Below are 19,066 nucleotides of genomic sequence, written 5' to 3'. Positions count from 1 at the left end.
TACCACCTCACACCTAATAGAATGGCTATCATCAAGAAAACAAGTAATAATAAGTGTTGGAGAGGCTGTGGAGAAAAAGGAACCCTCATACACTGCTGGTGGGAATGTAAATTGGTACAGCCACTCTGGAAAACAGTATGGCGGTTCCTCAAAAACTAAGAATAGAATTACTGTATGACCCAGCAATCCCTCTCCTGGGTATCTACCCAAAAAATCTGAAAACATTTATCTGTAAAGATGTATGTACTCCTTTGTTCATTGCAGCTTTATTCACAGTGGCCAAGATATAAAAACAATTGGAGTATCTTTCAATAGATGATTGGACAAAGAAGATGTGGTAGATACATACAAAGGAGTATTACTTGGCCTTAAGAAAGATGAAATAGCACCATTTGCGACAACATGGATGGATCTTGAGATTATCATGCTAATTGAAATAAGTCAGACAGAAAAAGTTGAGAACCATGTGATTTCACTCATATGTAGGACATAAAACTGACAACAAACAAAAACTCAAGACACAGACAACAGTTCAGTGGTTACCAGAGGGTAAGGAGAAAGGGGAGTGGTAGAAGAGGGTAAAGAGGATTAAATATATAGTGACAAAAGGAGATCTGACTTTGAGTTGTGAACACACAATGCAATATAGATGATTTATTGTAGAATTGTACACTTGAAATCTATATAATTTTATTAACCGTTGTCACCCCAATAAATTTAATTTTAAAAAAAGAATAGAGGACTAGTCAAACAAATTATGCTATAACTATCCAGTGGTATAGTATTAAGGTGATTTAAAATAATGATGCATTTAAGTATTTAATAACACATAAAGATGTTTGCTATATATTGGTAAGGGCAGAAATAGCCTACCAGGCAATATGAACTATATGATCCTGTTTTTGTTTTAAAAAAATTGGAATACCGTCAGAGACATATTTTTATGTATAGATAAAATTCTCCAAGTACATAAAACCAACTCTGGTGAGATCATGGGTGCTTTTACATTTCCTGTTTTTATTTAGCTATAGTTCCTAATTTTGTTTTTCTCTGATAAGCATATACTGGTTTTATAATAAGAAGAAAATTACCAAAATATTTAACAGGCAGATATATAGAAAGACCTTGATATTTAGAGATACTCATTATATATCATTTACTGTAAAAAGAAAAATTTGCTTTAATATTTAATAGGTCATTTGAGAATATGAAATAGACTTGTTAGAGGGAACAGTTGTTTACAATAGTTCTAGAACTAATGGAATTTCATCTGTAGAAAAACTCTCACAAGTACAGAGACTTCTGACGTGGAAGAACAAGAGACATACTTACGGCTGGGTGAAATCACGGGTGATGAAATCAGAACTCTTGAAAAGTAGAAAGATGTCGCTGAGGGTTTTACATTTCAGAGAACTATTCATTGCTATCCAGTACGCATCCTAAATAATAAAACACATACTGCTTAGTATATAGTCGAAGTTAGTTGCCATGAATGATGCTCAGGCCTATACACAAAAGCGATAATGCATATTACTTCAAGGGTTTAAAGAAACAAATCAGGTAAGAATTTCAGCTATACTGTCAAATGTCAAATTCTACTTGGAAACAATGCCTAGCATCACCATTACATGCTGACACTCAGTTACGAACACTGACATGTTAGGGTCTTCACCTTTTAGCTCAGGCCCAAGAACTGCCCTATGTTTTGCTTACTGGTGATGAAAGCAGGGGATCAAGAGGTATTAGCAACGCTGATGCTTCAGCTAGAAGATGAAGCTGTAAAGAAATAGCCTGACCAGCTACTCTGTAAGAAAAAGGAGGTCCTCGCCCTTCTTCCTGTTTCTGGGGAGTGATGGCTGGGACACCTGACTGTTGTGACCGTAGCAGTAAGGACTCATGTCTAATCAAATCTGCGACAGGAGCTGAAATATTCTAAACCACCACAATTTTAAATGGTAAATGTTTCATACATATGAACCAAAAAAATAAAAAATAAGAATGGCAGGCACAGCAGGCACAAAGCTCAGTGGAACATGCCTAAAAGTGATAAAATAGATACTCCTCCCATAGATAGATCAGACACAGAACAATAATATAATTTTGAAAAAATTATGATTGTAAAAAAAAATATATCCAACTATCCACGCTATGTGAAAGAAAGCACTGGCACATAGTAGGCACTCAATAAATAAAAAATGAATGAATAACCTAAAACTACAAATAATTACCCCATCTTAAGTGGAAAGCCTCAACCCAATTCAGTAATAAGGACCGATTCAAATTACTTCTCACATATAAACTAAAAACGAGCTTTGACAGCTTCTCTAGAGTAACTCCTTTATAATTTCTCCCAATGACAAAGATGATGAACTTCTGGTTAAAGATGGCATATTGAACACAAAGATTTAACTCTAGTGAGACAACAGTATACATACAGAAAATCATGCAACTGAATAAACGAGACAATTACTAACTTCAGGGAAAACAAAATGTTGAACAGGAAAACGTAAATAACCATAGTACCATAGTACATATCAGATGTGTACACAGTGTTTGCATAATCCTAAGGATTAGAAACACTGAATACTAATAGAATAAAAAGTCTGAGATTACTATACTGAGGGTAGAATAAATAGTAGTGAGGACAGGAGATGAAAGAGAGCTGAATCTTTCTGTTCTAGAGTAAGAAGTCAATAATAAATGCCTCAAACTGAAGAATAACAAGAGAATATACTAAAATACTTGAACACCTCTGAAGAGTGGGAAATGATGAAGCAAAATGTATGAGAACCCGCTGATTTTTGTAGCAAGCTTCCAGATCTTTTGAAAATTTAAACTATGTATACGTGTAATTAATTTCAATAAGTAAAAATAAAAATTAGATTAAGTACAATTTGTCATTCATTTTAGAACAAGAGATAAGCACGAGATGATTTTTGAAAATGTAATTAAGTCTTTGATTCTTTCAATGAGCTTTGCTGACATAAAATTTGTTTTCCATTGGATTAAAAAAAATAGGGAATTTTTTCAGACCTTAACTTTAAAAAAAATCTTGCCAATGCAATGTTAAAATAATAAAACACAATTGAAAAAGTATCAGTTGATTTCTCAAACTGCTCTATTTCTAGATCCTACAATATTTCAAGTTTTATTACTTTACAAAAGAGAAAAATGTCTCTGTTAAACTAAACACCTGAAGTATAGAAAAGGACAAAGTATGGATTTCCTTAGCTTTCTATAGCACGATCAGCACCACAGGAGGTTTCAACTGACTTTTGGCAAAATTGACAGTACTTTACAGAGCCAGGAAAGTGTACTGCAAAATCAGAAAATAAAGTAACAGGGAGAAATAAAAATAAATGTCCCAGTATTTTCTCTAGAATGAGGAATATAATTAGACCCTATATGGGAATATAAAATGTAATGAATAGCAAAGCAATGAATATGCAAACAATGAGATTGACTAATGTGTCCTACCCGTGGGGCACTCCAGTTAAGCTTAGGAAACACACTGCCCCCCAGGGAATTGATAGCTTCTTGGACTTTAGTGGTGAACTCAGGAAATTCCGGTGCCTACAAAGAGAAAGAAGAAAATATTTGGGCAAGTCAATATCATCACAATAAATACAAAAATCAAAATCTCAAGGTTAAACTATTTAGGGTATTAAAGGGGAAAAGTGTCCAAATGTCCCTTTCCAAAACAATTAAAATCCACAAAGCTAAAGAGACAGATGTCACGAGGCATCTGGGGATGTGAGGAAGGAATCAGTACTTATTAAGTGAAAAGAGACAGATGGGATGTCACCGACTCTCAGAAATAATATCTCACGTTGAAAGGCCCAGAAGCCTTTGCATTTGCAAGAAAAGATTCTTGGACATATCCCCACAAGTCTTCATGAGAATGAGAAATAAATTATGTAGTTAACTGTATTTAAACACTGCTATTTCCAGACAAGTTTTAATATAAACAAAACTCAAAAATAGGACCTTGGTGAAATTAAACTGTTCGTTCCAGTTTGGTTGATTTTAAAATGCATATGTTATATAAGCAAGGAAGCAAAACATTCTAAGTATCATTTCAATCAGGAAGGAAATAGAAATACAGCTGTGAAGGAACTTAAAAGTGTTCAGTATTATGCTCTGCCTCGAGCCTGTCACTATGACTGTAGCAAACAAACGTAGAGAAAAGGGAAGTAAGAGGCGTGAAGAGGAGAGACAACACACAAGTATTAAGTCTCTACTGTCACATTATCCCTTTGTATTTGCTGCCCCCTGCTGAGCAGCTGCAAAGTCTGAAAAAGTCCTGTAATGACAAGTTCTTCCATTGGAGGGAGGGAGGTGGGAGTCAGAATAGAATTCGCTACACTACACACTGCAAAGATAAATAAATCAAATGGCGCATGCTAACCCCCAACGTCTAAACCAATTATGACAGCGGCAAAACTGTGACAAGAATCTGAGAAACAGACCAAAAACCGTTACGTTCAAAAAAATGGTAATATATCCCCCAAACTAGACAGCAGCTTTAAGCAACAAGGCTAGTGAGTAATGATGGGAGACGAGGCAGGCCAGAAGGCCCTTCCTTTTGCTATGGATGCACAGAATCTCCAGACTGCTTAGCAGCATCTTTCAGTTGTGTGACAGCCCGCCCTATATCTATCTTCTGTCTGACTTCCTCAGCTTAAACATACGAAATTAAACGCCAGCAATTTAGAGTAACAGCCTTGAGTCCTTCATTTTCTATTCGCCTCTCCCCATCAAAAAGAATTATGATTTATGCTAAGCCAACATTTCTTTACAATCCCCTAAAGTTGCTGATTTAGCTCCTCCAGAGCTCTATCCACAAAAACACTTATCTAAGATCTGCATTAGCAATAATTTTGATTAAATGGCAGTTGCACAAATTTTACAACATGAAGGGATTCAATCTTCAAAGATAAAACAATTTAATTTTCCTATCCCATAAAACTCCACATATAAGGACTGCTTTAAATTTATGTATTACGTTTTAAAAGAGGTGACTGGTTCCCTAAACCCTCAAATTACTGAACTTGAAAAAAATCCTCCCATAAGGACTCTAATTTAAATTACAAAAAGTTGACGCATTCTAAAGAAAAATCTGTGCTTCAGTGGAAGACTATTGTTTACATACAGCCCTCCCTCCTGGTTTATCTGATTCTAGCTGGTCTGTAGCTATTCTACAACTTGGTAAACTGCAGGTAAGCATAACAATCAAAAGTTATTTCTATGGCCATGAAAATTCTATCCTGGTAGAAATCCAGTTGTCTTCCCTCCCACCGTTGAGGGAGGAAAAACCAGTTTTGTCTCATTTGCATATACATTTCAATATTCCTAATCTATGAATGTCTTTCTTTGTTCTTTGATTCTCTTTGAACCAGGTATAACATTTGCCTGGTTCCCTCATGAATGAAATAACCTTCAAAATGTGTTAGTTTTATATCTATACAGATGTCACGATTCTACCTCCTCTATCTGAAAATTATCTTTTAACAGATTTTAGGCTCCTGGCTCAACCAGTGGATTTTAAATTTACATAACACCTCAGTTGTTTGGGAAAAGGTTCCATTCTAAGCGGGATAAAATCCACACTTTAATCACATATACAGACTTTCTATGATCCAGACTCACCTGTCTTTTGAAATTACCCACCACCGCATCCCGGCACCACACCCATTCAGAAAGGGTGTCTTTTTAACATTTTTTTAAATCATAATCCAAACATTCAACAATTTGGCATACTTGACCCAGACCTTTAAATTTCTTAAGGGAAGAAACTATACGAAGCTCTTTGCCTCCTTGCTCTCGTCCCTAATCCTTCTCCCCAACCACAGGCAACACCAGTACAAAGTGGGGTGACCCTTCTGTAGTCAGGAGTTCATACTTACGATATGTGTGCCTGTCATTAAATACATTTTAAAATGTTAGCGTAAGTGCTGCTTCTGTTGTTATGCACCTTTCATGACCCTGACAGTTGTGAAGCGTCCAGGGCAGTTATTCTGCGCAACTTCCCCAGCACAGAGCTTGCTGGGTGATTCCTCCTTCAGGGTCGTCGTGCAGGGGATGTGTCCATGGTGCATCCTATCAGACAATGTAGGTCTGCCATCCTGACAAGGTTAGCTTTGATCGCTTGGCTGCCAGCTCTTTCCATTGGGAAGTTACTATTCTTCCTTTTGTAATTAATAAGTAATTTTGGTGGAGATACTTTGAGAAGACGCAAGTGTCCTCTTTTTTATCAAATACTCACCCATGAGTTTTAACATCTATTCCATCAATTACTACTGTGATAGCTGCCAAATGGTGATTTCTAATTCTATCATTTCATCTACATTTATTAGTTGGTCCCTTTTTCACTATAAAGGGCTTTCGCCTCTGCTCCATTGATTTAATTGAATCATTTACTGCCGTCAGTATGGCTTCATGGATTCTAATTTTAGTCAGTGATCAGACTCCATTACTGTCGCTCTTTGTTGCGATGCTCCAATTACTTGGCCAGCCGAGTCAAGCTGGCTCCAGGAACCTTTCTGTCATGTGCCCATCATGCTTAGATTACTTCCTCACTTCCGAAACAAGTTGTTTCAGGCTCATCTTCGCTTCCTGCCCCGTCTTGAGTTTCTCCATGGGGCTTGGATTCCTTTTCATGGAGAATGGCATTTAGAAACCAAGATCAGGACCCTAGGAATGCTTACTGCTGCCATAACATCCTCTGTCACTGCGTCTAGACCTTAGCAGACTTTGGTAAACAGACACACACACACACGCATATATATTCATTTCTGTATCTACCTACCTATGTTTAAAAACATGAGTTGATACTGATGATCCTTACCACTTTGAAGGTCCAGGTCAAATGTCCCTTCTCCCTTTCAGTATGTCGAGAGCCCCTCAGTTGTAACTGTTCTCTGTTCTGACACACTTTGTCATCTCCCCCCAAAATGGGGCATCTTTCCCCACTGGTTCATAAACTCCGATGGCAGGAATCAATCAGTCACCCTTGTCTACTTCACAGAACCCACCGCAGTACCCTGGGCACAGCGGGTAACTACAGGCATGCTGGAAAGAACAGAGTGCTCATAAAAGGCGACTGACTGACCTGTATGACATCCAGAGTAAAATAAAATATGCAAACTTCGCCTTTCTCAGTATGTTGGCATGTTCTTTATACCTAAGGGAATGCATCAGCTTAGGCATTTCCACTTTTTTTTCTTGTACCCTGGAAACCACATCTCTTTCATTAAAATAAACAGAAGCATCTACTTATTAGGAATTGCATTAGAATATACCTTCCCCGAAAACTAGTTTCCTTTATTGTGCCTTTACATTTTATAAAAACCTTTCTCTATTATCTCAAGCAAGGTATGACGAGTTTCACTTACCTACTTTATTTCTAGAAATGCATTTATACTTCATTCATTCCTTTAAGAATGCTTTTATAAGTTAAATTTCACAACAGCACTCTTATCCTGAAAGACTGTAATATGTTCGATCAACTTTTACATTTTTATACAAGCTACTGATTAATGTCAGAAATTCTATTCTCACTTGAAAGAAACTAATTTTTATGCAATTTAAATATACTTGACTACGTAAATACAGATTTTTTCCTTTAATTTAGGTTCCACGGATCTAGGAACCTCAGAGTTTACTATTAGACTTTCAGGGCTTCAGAGAAACAAGTCAAAGCATCAATTATGCAATTATTTCCTTTGTAATCCCACGGGGAAAAAGGGCAGCCATGTTTGCCTGTATGATTCATGTTATTTTTCCAAATAATACATACATAACAGCCAACACAGAAAACAATATTTGAAATGATAAGTGAGACTGTAGAGACACATGCACTAAAACCCTACGGCCCCCTGTGTGACAGAGTGAGGCTGTCCCCACGTGGGCACTCCGCTCTTACCGTAAGTGTGGCCGTGTTCTCATCATCCGACCACTGCATGGAGAAAAGGACAGAAACAAAACGTTAAATGTGGACAGTGCACTGGACCTCCAGAAGGCAGCGTTACAATCTAGAAATGATGCCAAGTATCTTCTTCTGAACACAAAGCATACATAAGTAAAAGTGTAAGTCAAAGTGAGATTTTCGTGTAATTTCTCACTTTATTGAATATATGCTAAACGTCAGAACCACGTCTGAGATCATTTAAATTAGAACAGTCTATAGAACAGAGCACTTCATTCTGAACCAACCTGTATTTCTTCTGCCTCATCATCACTGTCTGGCTGCGAACGTGTTGGTGGATCCTCTCTAGAAGACCATAAAGCAAAAGTTAACCAAGAAAAGGGCTTTCGCACCATGCAGTCATAATTTCAGGTGTACTGAGATATAAAAAAAACAGCCTTAGATTGGAGGGTGATATTAGGAAAAGTTCACCTTTTTTTTTTTATTAGTTTCAGGTGCACAAGACAAAGCAAAACTTAGACGTTTATCATTTATATCCCTCCCACTGTGTGAACCCCCCTCCCCCCATCCACTATCCCTCTGTACGTTCCCCAAATTAATTTTCAAACCCCCATGACCATATTGTGGTTACTGACTATTTTTCAAAACCTCTCACCTTCCCCTTATCCCCACCCCCCCCCCGCCCCTTTAGCAACCCTCTGTTTTTCCTCCATGTTTCCAAAACCGTCTCTGATTAGTTCATTCAGGAAAAGTTCACTTTTTGAGACACAAACTATTAAAAACCAACATGAAATTAATGAGAGTACACTGCCAGAAGAGATGACAGAATAAAAACTTCTCTTCTCTGAAACCACTAGAAACAAGGAAAGGAAAACTCAGACAGACTCCTCCTGTGATGACACTAAGAGTCTGAATGCAGTGAATGAGAACATGCCGCCAAAGACAGGAGGACCAGCGGGAAGACCCCACCACAGGAAACCTGCCGAGCTGTGGGACAGCCCTGAGGGGCAAAGCCGAGAATCGTTGTTTATACAGTGAAAAGAGCGTGTGGGCTGGTGTCTGGACCGGAACCACAGAGAGCTGTGGGGGACAGAGGGCAAGAGAAATACTCAGACACGCTCTCTTTGAAGAAGTCACTGCCTGAAGCAGGTGTTGGAAGGGGCCTTGGAGCAGCCAATCTGCATTGCCTGAGGGAAGCAAAAGCTGAAAGAACTCCAGGGAATAATGGGTCCTGGGCCCTCCTCAACAGTCAACTACAAACTACGGGCCTAAGAAGAACTCACTCACTAACTGAAACAAATAATAATCAGAATAAGAGCCAGCACAGGATCTATACAAAGAAACGACAAGAAAAAGGAAAATGGAGCCTCTGGTTGACCATGGGTATTTGAAACTCCACTAAAATGACAGGAAAGATCCCAAGGGAAAAGGACCCAAAAGGAGACAACTGTAGAAGAAAGATGACAACAAAAGTTTGGAAACCAGAAAGCCAGTGTGGGGGGTAACTCACGGAGCAACACCCAGGACATGGAGTCCAGGTGGATGATGGGGCCGTAGCCCTGGACTATGAACAGGGTGACTAGTGTCCAGTCCGTAAAGGGGCAGGACGACTCACTCGGCCTTCCTCAATGTGCACACCCAAGCAGCTAACCTCCGCCACCCCCAGGGGTAAGCAAGTTTATTCTCGGAAAAAATGAAGTACAGAGGCTCAGACCTCAGGCCCATAATGTGCAAGTCCTGCAAACAGTGAGACCTCCGGTCCCCTTGTGCCCACCCTGCTCCCCAAGTGTGGACAGATTCCACGATTCCTCTCTGTGGAGCCTGAACCCCCAGAGGAAACACCTACAAATACTGTCAGCTGGAATCTTCCATCAATCTTAGTCAAGGAGCCCCCCCTGTAAGGGCTATACTGTAGTTTTTATTTTCAAGATTTAACACTCTAGTTTGGTTCGGTTTGCCAATGTAATCTAGTTTAAAGGTTTTTAAAATTTTCTTTTCTTTGCTTCCTTCCCCTCCTGCGACTTTAATGGCTGTTTACTCAAGGCCATACTCATACTTCGCTAATTTGCAGAACAACTGGATTTAGTGTTTTCTCAAGGCTGCAGGCTCACCTGTTATCTCCTAAACCCCCTGGTCCTGACTTGAAAGAAGCTGTGACAGCCTTGTGATGGGACCCACTCCTACAATGAGACTGAGATAACTGTATCTGTGAAACAAACCAGATCCCGGGTAACACTATTCCTTCTTCAAACTCAACACCCAGAAAACTCCCTTCTTCCTTTGTTCTGCCTCATCTTAAGAGCCTATAAAACCTTTTGGGCGTGCTGGGAACAGGAGAAGCATCTGCCATCCTCCTGGAATGCTGGCATTTTGAACAAACCTGCTTTTCTTTCCGCCAACTTTTTCTCTCTGTTATTGGCTCACAGGTGACAAGCAACCACACCTGAGGTTGATAACACACCCACGTACACAGTTTCCAAATGTATATGTATGTGTGTCCCTCACTCTTAAATACAAATAAAGGCCTAAGATCATTAGAAAACTATAGAAAGGCTCCAAGATAAAAAAGAGTTTCTAAAAAATGAAGAAGAAAAAGGTACATGGAAGAAATAAGACAATAAAGGGAGCAAATAAAAAATACTCTAAAAAATCATTAATATCCTTAAAGATAAAAGAAGATATTGCATCCATGAAATAACAAGAGGCCAGAAGAAAGGAACAGAGGACAGGATTGAACTTGTAGAATCTATAAACCAGATAGCGGAAGTTTAAAAATTCAATGGAATGAATGGCAAAATCAAAGAAATTACCTAGAAAGTAGAACTACGATGACAAAGAAATAGACAATAAAGAAGAAATTATACAGTTCAGAGAATTAATCCAGCAGATCCAACATCTAAATAATAAGACTTCTAGAAAGAAAAGCAAGGAAATCATCAATGATATAGTATTTTTAAATGTCCCCGAACTAAAAAATGTTAAGTCTCTAGAACTAAAGGGCCCACGAAGTATACAGCACAACGAATGGGGGGAAAACCTCAGGTGATGTGCAAAGATGGCCACAGTAATTCTTGTACGGCGTTAGGCATGCCCTTTTGCAGGGTGACTTTGCCACTCTTCTCATGAAGAAATAGCATTTATTTCCACATCCCTTTAATTTAGACTGGCTAAATTCAGGACTCACTGCGGACAACAGAATGTAGCACAAGTGACCCCACAATTCTGAGCCGAGGTGTCAAGTCTTCACAGCCTCCTCACTCACATTTTGTGGAACACAGCCCCCACTATGTGAAGCTAAGGTTAGTCTTTCGGAGGATGCGAGACCACATGGGAAGAGAGGCCCAGCTAAGAGTCAGCACCAACTGCCAAACACGTGAGCGAGGCCACCTTAAAACTGTGCAGTTCGGTCAAGCCCCCATAGGACTACAGCCGCAGGCGTGACCTTAGCGAGACCAACAGAAGACCCACGCGGTGCCATAAATAACAGAAGCTCTGAGATTTTACCTAACAAGTGAGCCTGCCTGTCCTATAACAGTGTCTGGTTCTTTGCTTTGCGGATCTGGAAGCTCAATTCTTTAGGATTACAAAGACTTGATTAAAATTTGGGAAACTGGTATACATTAACCAAAATCACAACAGACTGATTGATTGATTGATTAACCAGTGTGTCAATTTCTTGATTTACAGAGGAGGATATGCCTTTCCAATGACTGCTACCATAACACTTACCATAAAATATACACTCAATAAATCTGAACAAAACCACTCCTGGTAGCTTCGTATTTATTTCTTAACAAGATACTTACACTATCATTTCTTAATATTATCTCTACTTTAGGTATTATTTCTTGACAGAGTTGTGAAGATTCAAAACATGAACATATCTAACATGTGTTTTATAATTGGCATCTGTTATTATTCTGCCTTAAGAAAGAACTCAGGACCGGAAAGGGATGGAGAGGCTTAGTACTCGGACACACTGAGTCAACCCCATTCTGTGGGCCAAGTTCAGTTACCACCTGTACGATAAAAACTTCCTGGATCATCCCCACTCACAGTGATTGCTTAAGCTCCAAAAATATTGCTTATCAGAATACTGGATGCTTTTATTCAAAAAACCCCAGACATCTATTTTTTTACATCTTTGACTTGACTACTAAGCCTGAATTCCCAAGGTAGGAAGTCGCACCCAACCATCTTGTTAGTCCAGTAGCAGGCTCAGCACCCATCTCACAGTAGGCACCCACTGAAAATGAATCAGTCTCCACCAGAAATGCATGTTACCAGCCTTTCCAATACCCACTCTAGGCAATGATAATCAAACGATACGTTCTCTTTCCCTGAACCCTGGATGCAGCTTCAGAATTCTTCCGAACACATCACTCCAGGAAACCATTACCAGTAGATCTGAGTTGGCAACAAGATAAACCTAGTTACCATCCTTGGTCCATACTATTCCTCTGACTCAGTACAGGCCACCACGAAAAAGAGTGAAGTAACCATGTTCATTCATTCACTCATTCAACAAATATTTATTGACTCCAGACTCCATGCTAAGTTATAAATAAGACACTATGAAGAACTTACAGCCTGGAGTGAAAGGAATGTATTGCACGTGGAAGGAACAGCGATAAGGCATGAAGAATCAGGACTACGGCAGACCCAATTAGCTATTTCCCCACTTCTCTGCTACTAAAAACTCCAACTTGTTCAGATACTAAGTGCCCTGTGCATTATGAACGAGATCCAAGACATGTCAAATTCATTCACTTCTTCCCCGTCCAGGGTCACCATTAGTGCAAGCCACCATCCGTTCTCACTTGGTCCAATGTAATATCCTAACTGGTGTCCGGTTTTCATACAGTCACTGTTCACAGTGGAAAACTGCTGAAGTCACTCTCTGGCTCAGAGCCCTTCAGTGCCTTCCTGCTGACCTCAGAATAAATTCTAGGATCTTCAACATGACTCCCCCACACCCACCCCAACCTGAACCCTAACTACCTCTCCCATGTCCCCAGCTGAGTCTCACACCACTTGCCCCTACCATGCTCCAAACACGTAACCCTTACTTTCATGCATGGCAAGCTCTTCCATGCCTCAGAATCCCCCTTAGTTCTGCTCCCTCAGCCTGGAAGATTCTTCCTTCTGCCCTTCAACTGACACCCTAACTTCGTCTCAGAGGCTCCTAAGTTACTTTTTCAGGCTATTCCAACCCTCCCTGCAATCCTCAGCCCCGCCCCTACCCCCAGTAATTTAATATGTGAGTGACCTCCCCATTTCCTTCATAGCACTTACGACAATTTTCACTTATATACTGACTGATGTATTTAATGCTCAGACTGCGATTAACGATGATGAGAGCAGTATCTCTTAACATACACTAGACTAGGCATTGGGCTAAACATTTCACACACTTCACACACGATCTCTTTTTATCCTGGCCCCAATCCTATGAGGTTAGTTCTATGATATCAGTCACCCCACTTACAGACAAGAAAACTGAGGCACAGAGAGCTTTCAGTTTCACAGGACGATAAAATTCTGGAGATGAATGGTAATGGACATTATAAATGTACTTAAAACCAATGAGGTGTACACTTTAAAATGGTTAACATAAATTTTATGTTATGTGCATTTTATCACAATAAAACAAATTGTTCAATAATTCTAAGGAAAAATTACTTCCAACCTATAATTCTATAAACAAGAGTGAGGTCCTAGCAAGGGTTTCCACTAGGCTATTGTAGAGAGGATGCTGAAGGATGAGCACCACGGTAACAGGACTGCTGAGCAGAGACCTGAAGTAACAAACAGGAACATCATTAACTTCTATGATTCTTCAACTTTCAAGTTGGCACTAAAAGACTAAAGCAAGGTAACTTCTTCTTTTACAAACAGAGAAACTACATGGACAGAGAAAGTGGAGGTGGGGCCATGGTGGGTTAACTGTGGGGAACAAAATGCTAACACACTAAATGATATGCCCTAGTAAAGCTCTGTTTGCAATGGACAATGAATGTTTTATCTTAAAAATTGAAGGACCTCAAAGGGTCATAACAGGCCCTCTTACCCCACCAACCCCAACCCATCTCCAGAAGGCATCGTTATCAACATATCCATTTTCTAACAGCAGAGATGAAAGGAACCGTTCAATTTCATATCTAGCAATTATTAGAAGTACTCCATTCTGAAAATCTTATTAATTGTGCATTAATAAGATTACAAGGAATACAGGAGAAAGATCACATAATTTTAACTAGGGAAAAAAAGGGGAAAGAATGGTGTCAAAGCTAATGTATTTATTTCACACGGCAAAAGTTGAGATTTAATCAGCACAACATTTCTCTATGATAAAGTTAAAAATACTTTCTGATGTACTTTACCTTCCTGAAACCACCAGAGTTCCATCATCGAGTAAATAATCCTTCACATTCTGAGGAAGTGGAAGAATGACACTAAAAAAAAAAAAAAAAAAAAAAAAAAAAAGCAAGCATATATCAAAAAATGGCATCATTTAAAAAGACCATGCATAAGTAAAGAGAAAAAACTCCAAACTCAATTAATTTTTTAATTACTTGTCCCCTTTATTTGAATAGGAAGTGGGAAATGTTAATGATGTACATTTGGTGGCCACAGACTAGAAATCAGAATAACATGAATAAATTTTGCAGTAAACTGAATTAGGTTCATAAAACTGCCAGTTTTCTTTGTGATACAGAAACAAAAGCCAACCAAATCCAAAGAACCAGGCTGAAATCACAATGTGAAAGCGACCAACTCAAAAGAATTCTGCTTGAGTACAGTTGTTATGTAACGCCCCTAGGAAATTAGAGACCAGCAGGTATTTGCAGCAGCACAGGAAATGTAGCAAACCAATCAGAAGCTTAAGAGCATCTGACCACCTTCAAAGACAGAGGGCAGACTAGACTAAGACTCTGGAAACCATTCCTTGGTGAGCAAGGATCACATACCCTGAAGGAGTCATGCTCTGTGTGGATGTTTCGCTGGCATTCGACTTAACTGATCACCAGAGCAAAAAGCTCCTTAACTGGCCATGCGTTAGCGTAATTTGTTTCAGATCGCCATAACCAAGGAATGGCAAAGCCATTTAAGAAGTCACTTAAAACCTCATGGGAAATTTGGTTTTTACCTGTAGTAATAAACCATTTAAAAATCCTGCCACAGATACCTAAAGGTAATATTATTATTTTGGCCGTGAGACGTGTATTTTTTTTAAGTGAAAAAGATTATGGTCTGCTTTCAGAGGGTCAACAGAAGATCAACTTATAAATATGCTTCATTTATTGACTGATAAGTTTTTTTGGCACATCACAATGGTTTTTGTGCACAGAATAGATTATTCATGGGCTACTTCAATTTTTAAAATAATACCTGATATATCAGTTATAATTTCATATTCAAAAGCCTAGTTCTTCATGCTTTTAAAAAAGGTCAACTCCCAAACCTTACTCTTTGTAAATCTGCTAAATTTTAACCAATTTCAAGTGAGCCTTTGAAACTTAAAAGTTGCTTTTGAAGTTTTAACTCTTTTATAAAAATAATCCATTCAATTTTCTTTTTAATTGTCAACTGTCTAATTACAAATAAGCCTTCCCTGATATTTTACTCATATGAAGCCAGCAAATTAACCTGTAAGTATAGTGAATCTAAGGTTCTTGCAAATAATCTGATACTATTTAAAAACTTGAAAGTTTTTCTTATACATTTTAATGTATCACAATTCTAAACCAATTACACAATTTAAATCGGAACCGCAAGGCTAATCTGTTTTTTACATATGCCTATTATCCTCAAAGTGACAAATTCTTAAAGTTATTAAATAAATAGAAAAAAAGATAAAAATCTTAAGTATGAATTATCATTACCTCTATATTTAATTCTAGTTATTTCTGGGGTTAAATAAAGATACCCATGAAAGTAACAATATCATCCCAAGAGAATCAGAGGTAACCTTTCCAAGAGAACAGCAAGTTTGTTTACCTTCTTTTCAGGGGCCTGATACTGAGAAATGTTGATAGAATTTCAGCTCCTAGGCATTTAGGGTGATTTTGCTGACCATAGTGAGAGCACACAGAGAATCTCTTATATCAACAATGTCTCTAAGTCCCCAAATCAATGACTTCAGAGTCCATGTTCACTGTTTTTGAATTACACTAATTCTCAAGTCTGATTTGAATCTGGACTTTTCCTCCAGGTATCAACCCTTGATTGGATTCAAAACATCTACTTACTGTTTGATTCTATCCTGAAATCTTTGCACACACATTCTTCCTATTTGGAGGGTCTGCACTTCTTACAGATATTACTAGCTGACACCACGTGGGATTTTGCATAGTTCTCACGAGTCACTGCACTCTTCAGTCACAGTTCTAAAGTCTCCCTCAGGAAGCTACCCTGCACTGTTGTGTAAGTCAAGGAGGATACCAAGGTGACTCTAACAGAAAAATAAAAAATCACAGTACAATATGGTAAGTGCTGTACCAAGATGTACCAAGGTACCAAGTGCTACCAAAACTTGGAGGAAAAAGGAACCATGCCCGAAAGACTGCAGCCATACACAAGTCATGGCCAGGCACTTTACAGTAAGCTAGTACAGCTGTCAGAGAAGAGCTTAAACCCATCATTGAAATCCACTATTAAGCGAGAATCCAATAAGGTTTAACTGACAGATGTAAAAGAGTTAAATGACAAAGTACCCACACCATCAAGCTGATACAGTTCTGTATATACAGATAAGTTACTTTAAGGAATTTTAGAGGTAGAAAGGGACTTTACAGATGAACGTGACTTTCATGTTTGAGGAAAAAAAACACGCTTAGAAAGGTAAGGTGGATGGCCCAAAGCCTTCTAATTTTTCTTAAGTCTGAGTCAAAGTTCTAGAACTTGTCAGAACATGTCCTTCTATTCTTACCTGCGTAATCATCTCTGAACCATGATTAATAAACACTGAATAATAATGCTGAGTCAAAACCCAGAATATGGTTTCTCAGCATTAAAGCTGACGATGACAATGACAAAGGTGGCACAACCCCACCAGATTGGCCTGGGCGCGGAGGGGTATCCTGCCACATGTTAGGTTCCAGCAATATCACCACAGAACTAACTAGACTGAAGAGTTTAAACACAGAGTAAAAGAATGTGTTCTGACAACACAGCTTGGCAGTGGACTGTTCAGAAAATCCCACCTCTTCATTTATTTTTCACTCTCAGCTTTATATGAATGGTATACATTTTAAGTGAACTAAAATGATTTTGCTCCAGTGGAGCTTTGATTAAATCCAAAAGGTAACAACAAGCACCGTATGTGTATCTGTATGTTTACTACATGCCAGACAGAGTAGCAAGCATTTTAAATGCTTTATCTCATTCAATTCCCATGAGAATCCTATTATTTTCTCAATTTTCCAGATGGGGCTTAGAGAGATTAAGCAATTTGCTCAAAAGGCTGGTGGAACCCAAATTCAAAGCCAGGCAGATGGCTCTGATGGCAGAGTCCAATTCTTCACCATCACAGCATGTTGCTGACGGCAGGGACACTATGCCAGAGCTTACAAAAGCTACCTGCACCGAAAGCAAATGACAGGTTGAAAGGAAGTCAGTGTGAAATGTCTGACAGGTTTCCAAACATACCTTATACCATACCAACCCAAAATAAAGAACTCTAGCATCACCTCAGACCCAAAGCCTATTTCAATTATGCCACGTAATGAAGAACTGGCATGTAAAGTAGGAAGATAACTTCTATATTAGGGGGTCATGTCCACTGCTGCTGTTGAAGAGCTTCCTTTTGTTTCGGTGTGACTCTGACCATCTTCAAATGCAAAGATTCCCTTCCTTTGTGCTGCTCTAACCTCCATTACACCGTGGATAACTGGAAGCAGATTCTATGTAGGCAGAAGAGGATGGGAAAGAAGAGTCTTTTGAATAATCTCATTATGCTATTCCAACCCCTCAAGACTTCAGAGAAGTTTCTTTCCCTCTCTGTATTCACACGCTAGGCACCAAGAGGACACAATGAAAAGGTGGGGACACTTAATATCTAAATAAGTGGAAATTGAGGCTGAAAGAGGGAGCGGGCTAAGTACAGAAAGTCATATCCATAGGCATGTAGTTCTTGTTCTTTGATCTAACCCTCATAGGGAGTGAAAGCCTGCTGGTGCATCTTGCTCCAGGTGTTATGATTCCTTTTAAACATTTGGGGATCTTCTCCCAGCTGCCTTGCCTATATACCTTGCATGACTGGGTGAAGGAGGAAACAATTAGTCCTCTGCTTGCACTGCAAACTGTGGGCCAGAGAACTAGAAAGCAAATACTGTTCCGCAGCTTTTCCAGATGACTCCCTCTCACAGTACATTACCATCCCTAGCAATATATAACTATACTTAACCAATGCTTAATATGTACACTGTAATGTTGGAGCTTCACAAAATCTGAGGTGGGGTCTGTATCCTTGTTCTTGTTTTACTGTGACTGAAAGCAATTACGTCCCGCGGCGGGTTCCCCAGGGGCAAGCCCGGACTGCCCAGTTCTCCTGCTCACCTCCCATCACTGGCAATTCTAACAGCAGTGATGGCGAACCCCCAAGCCTAAGCCACCTTAACCCACTACCTTCTGACCTTCTCGAACCACGACCTACACACTTCTACTTCCCCTAGGACATTTCCTGACACGCAACAGGACGCACGGCAGATATGGATGGACGTCATTAATCTCCCCACCTGAAATACCACTTGGAAGTGGAAATCCCGGTCCTGGAGCTCCTGGCGCTCCAATCCAGTCGTTACAAGGCCTGCATGTTTTGACGGAGATAGGATTCGCCCAAAATGTCGCAGTTCCCTTTTGCCTATCGCACCGACGTAGCCCCTCCCGTCTCACCTCTTGATGGTAAGGCTTCGGAACAGCGGGTACCACGCAGAGAACTGACAGTGCAGCACATGCTCCTTCTTCATCCTCCAGCTGCCGCCGCTGTCCCGCGCTCTCCTTGCAGCAGCCTCCCGGAACCCTCTTCTCCCGTCCCGGAAGTGCCCGACGAGCTATTTTGGCTCTAGGACGCTTCCGGTCCATAAAGCAAGGAGGAAGTGCCAGAAAGGAGAGCAGAGGAGGAGAATCGCGGGGCGT

The 19,066-nt window shown here is 39.6% G+C and overlaps 1 protein-coding gene across 1 annotated transcript in view; it reads right to left on the bottom strand.

Annotated features, from left to right (window-relative positions):
• CDC123 (cell division cycle 123) overlaps positions 1-19,039 on the bottom strand; it is a 56,331-nt gene extending 37,292 nt beyond the window's left edge. Inside the window, exons 1-6 of the mRNA XM_019710265.3 lie at positions 18,824-19,039; positions 14,311-14,382; positions 8,215-8,272; positions 7,925-7,957; positions 3,478-3,573; positions 1,333-1,439 (exon numbers count right to left, since the gene is read on the bottom strand). Of these exons, the coding sequence (XP_019565824.2) occupies positions 1,333-1,439; positions 3,478-3,573; positions 7,925-7,957; positions 8,215-8,272; positions 14,311-14,382; positions 18,824-18,897 (440 nt within the window). The 5' untranslated portion in view covers positions 18,898-19,039. The remainder of the gene's footprint in view (positions 1-1,332; positions 1,440-3,477; positions 3,574-7,924; positions 7,958-8,214; positions 8,273-14,310; positions 14,383-18,823) is intronic.
• Positions 19,040-19,066: the final 27 nt, after the last annotated feature.

The sequence above is a fragment of the Rhinolophus sinicus genome, chromosome 1 (genome assembly GCF_057876585.1).
Source record: "Rhinolophus sinicus isolate RSI-liver-muscle chromosome 1, RSI-T2T, whole genome shotgun sequence".
Classification (NCBI taxonomy): Eukaryota; Metazoa; Chordata; class Mammalia; order Chiroptera; family Rhinolophidae; genus Rhinolophus; species Rhinolophus sinicus.
The sequence above is the reverse complement of the archived record's forward strand: the minus strand, read 5'-3'. Positions and strand labels throughout refer to the sequence as shown.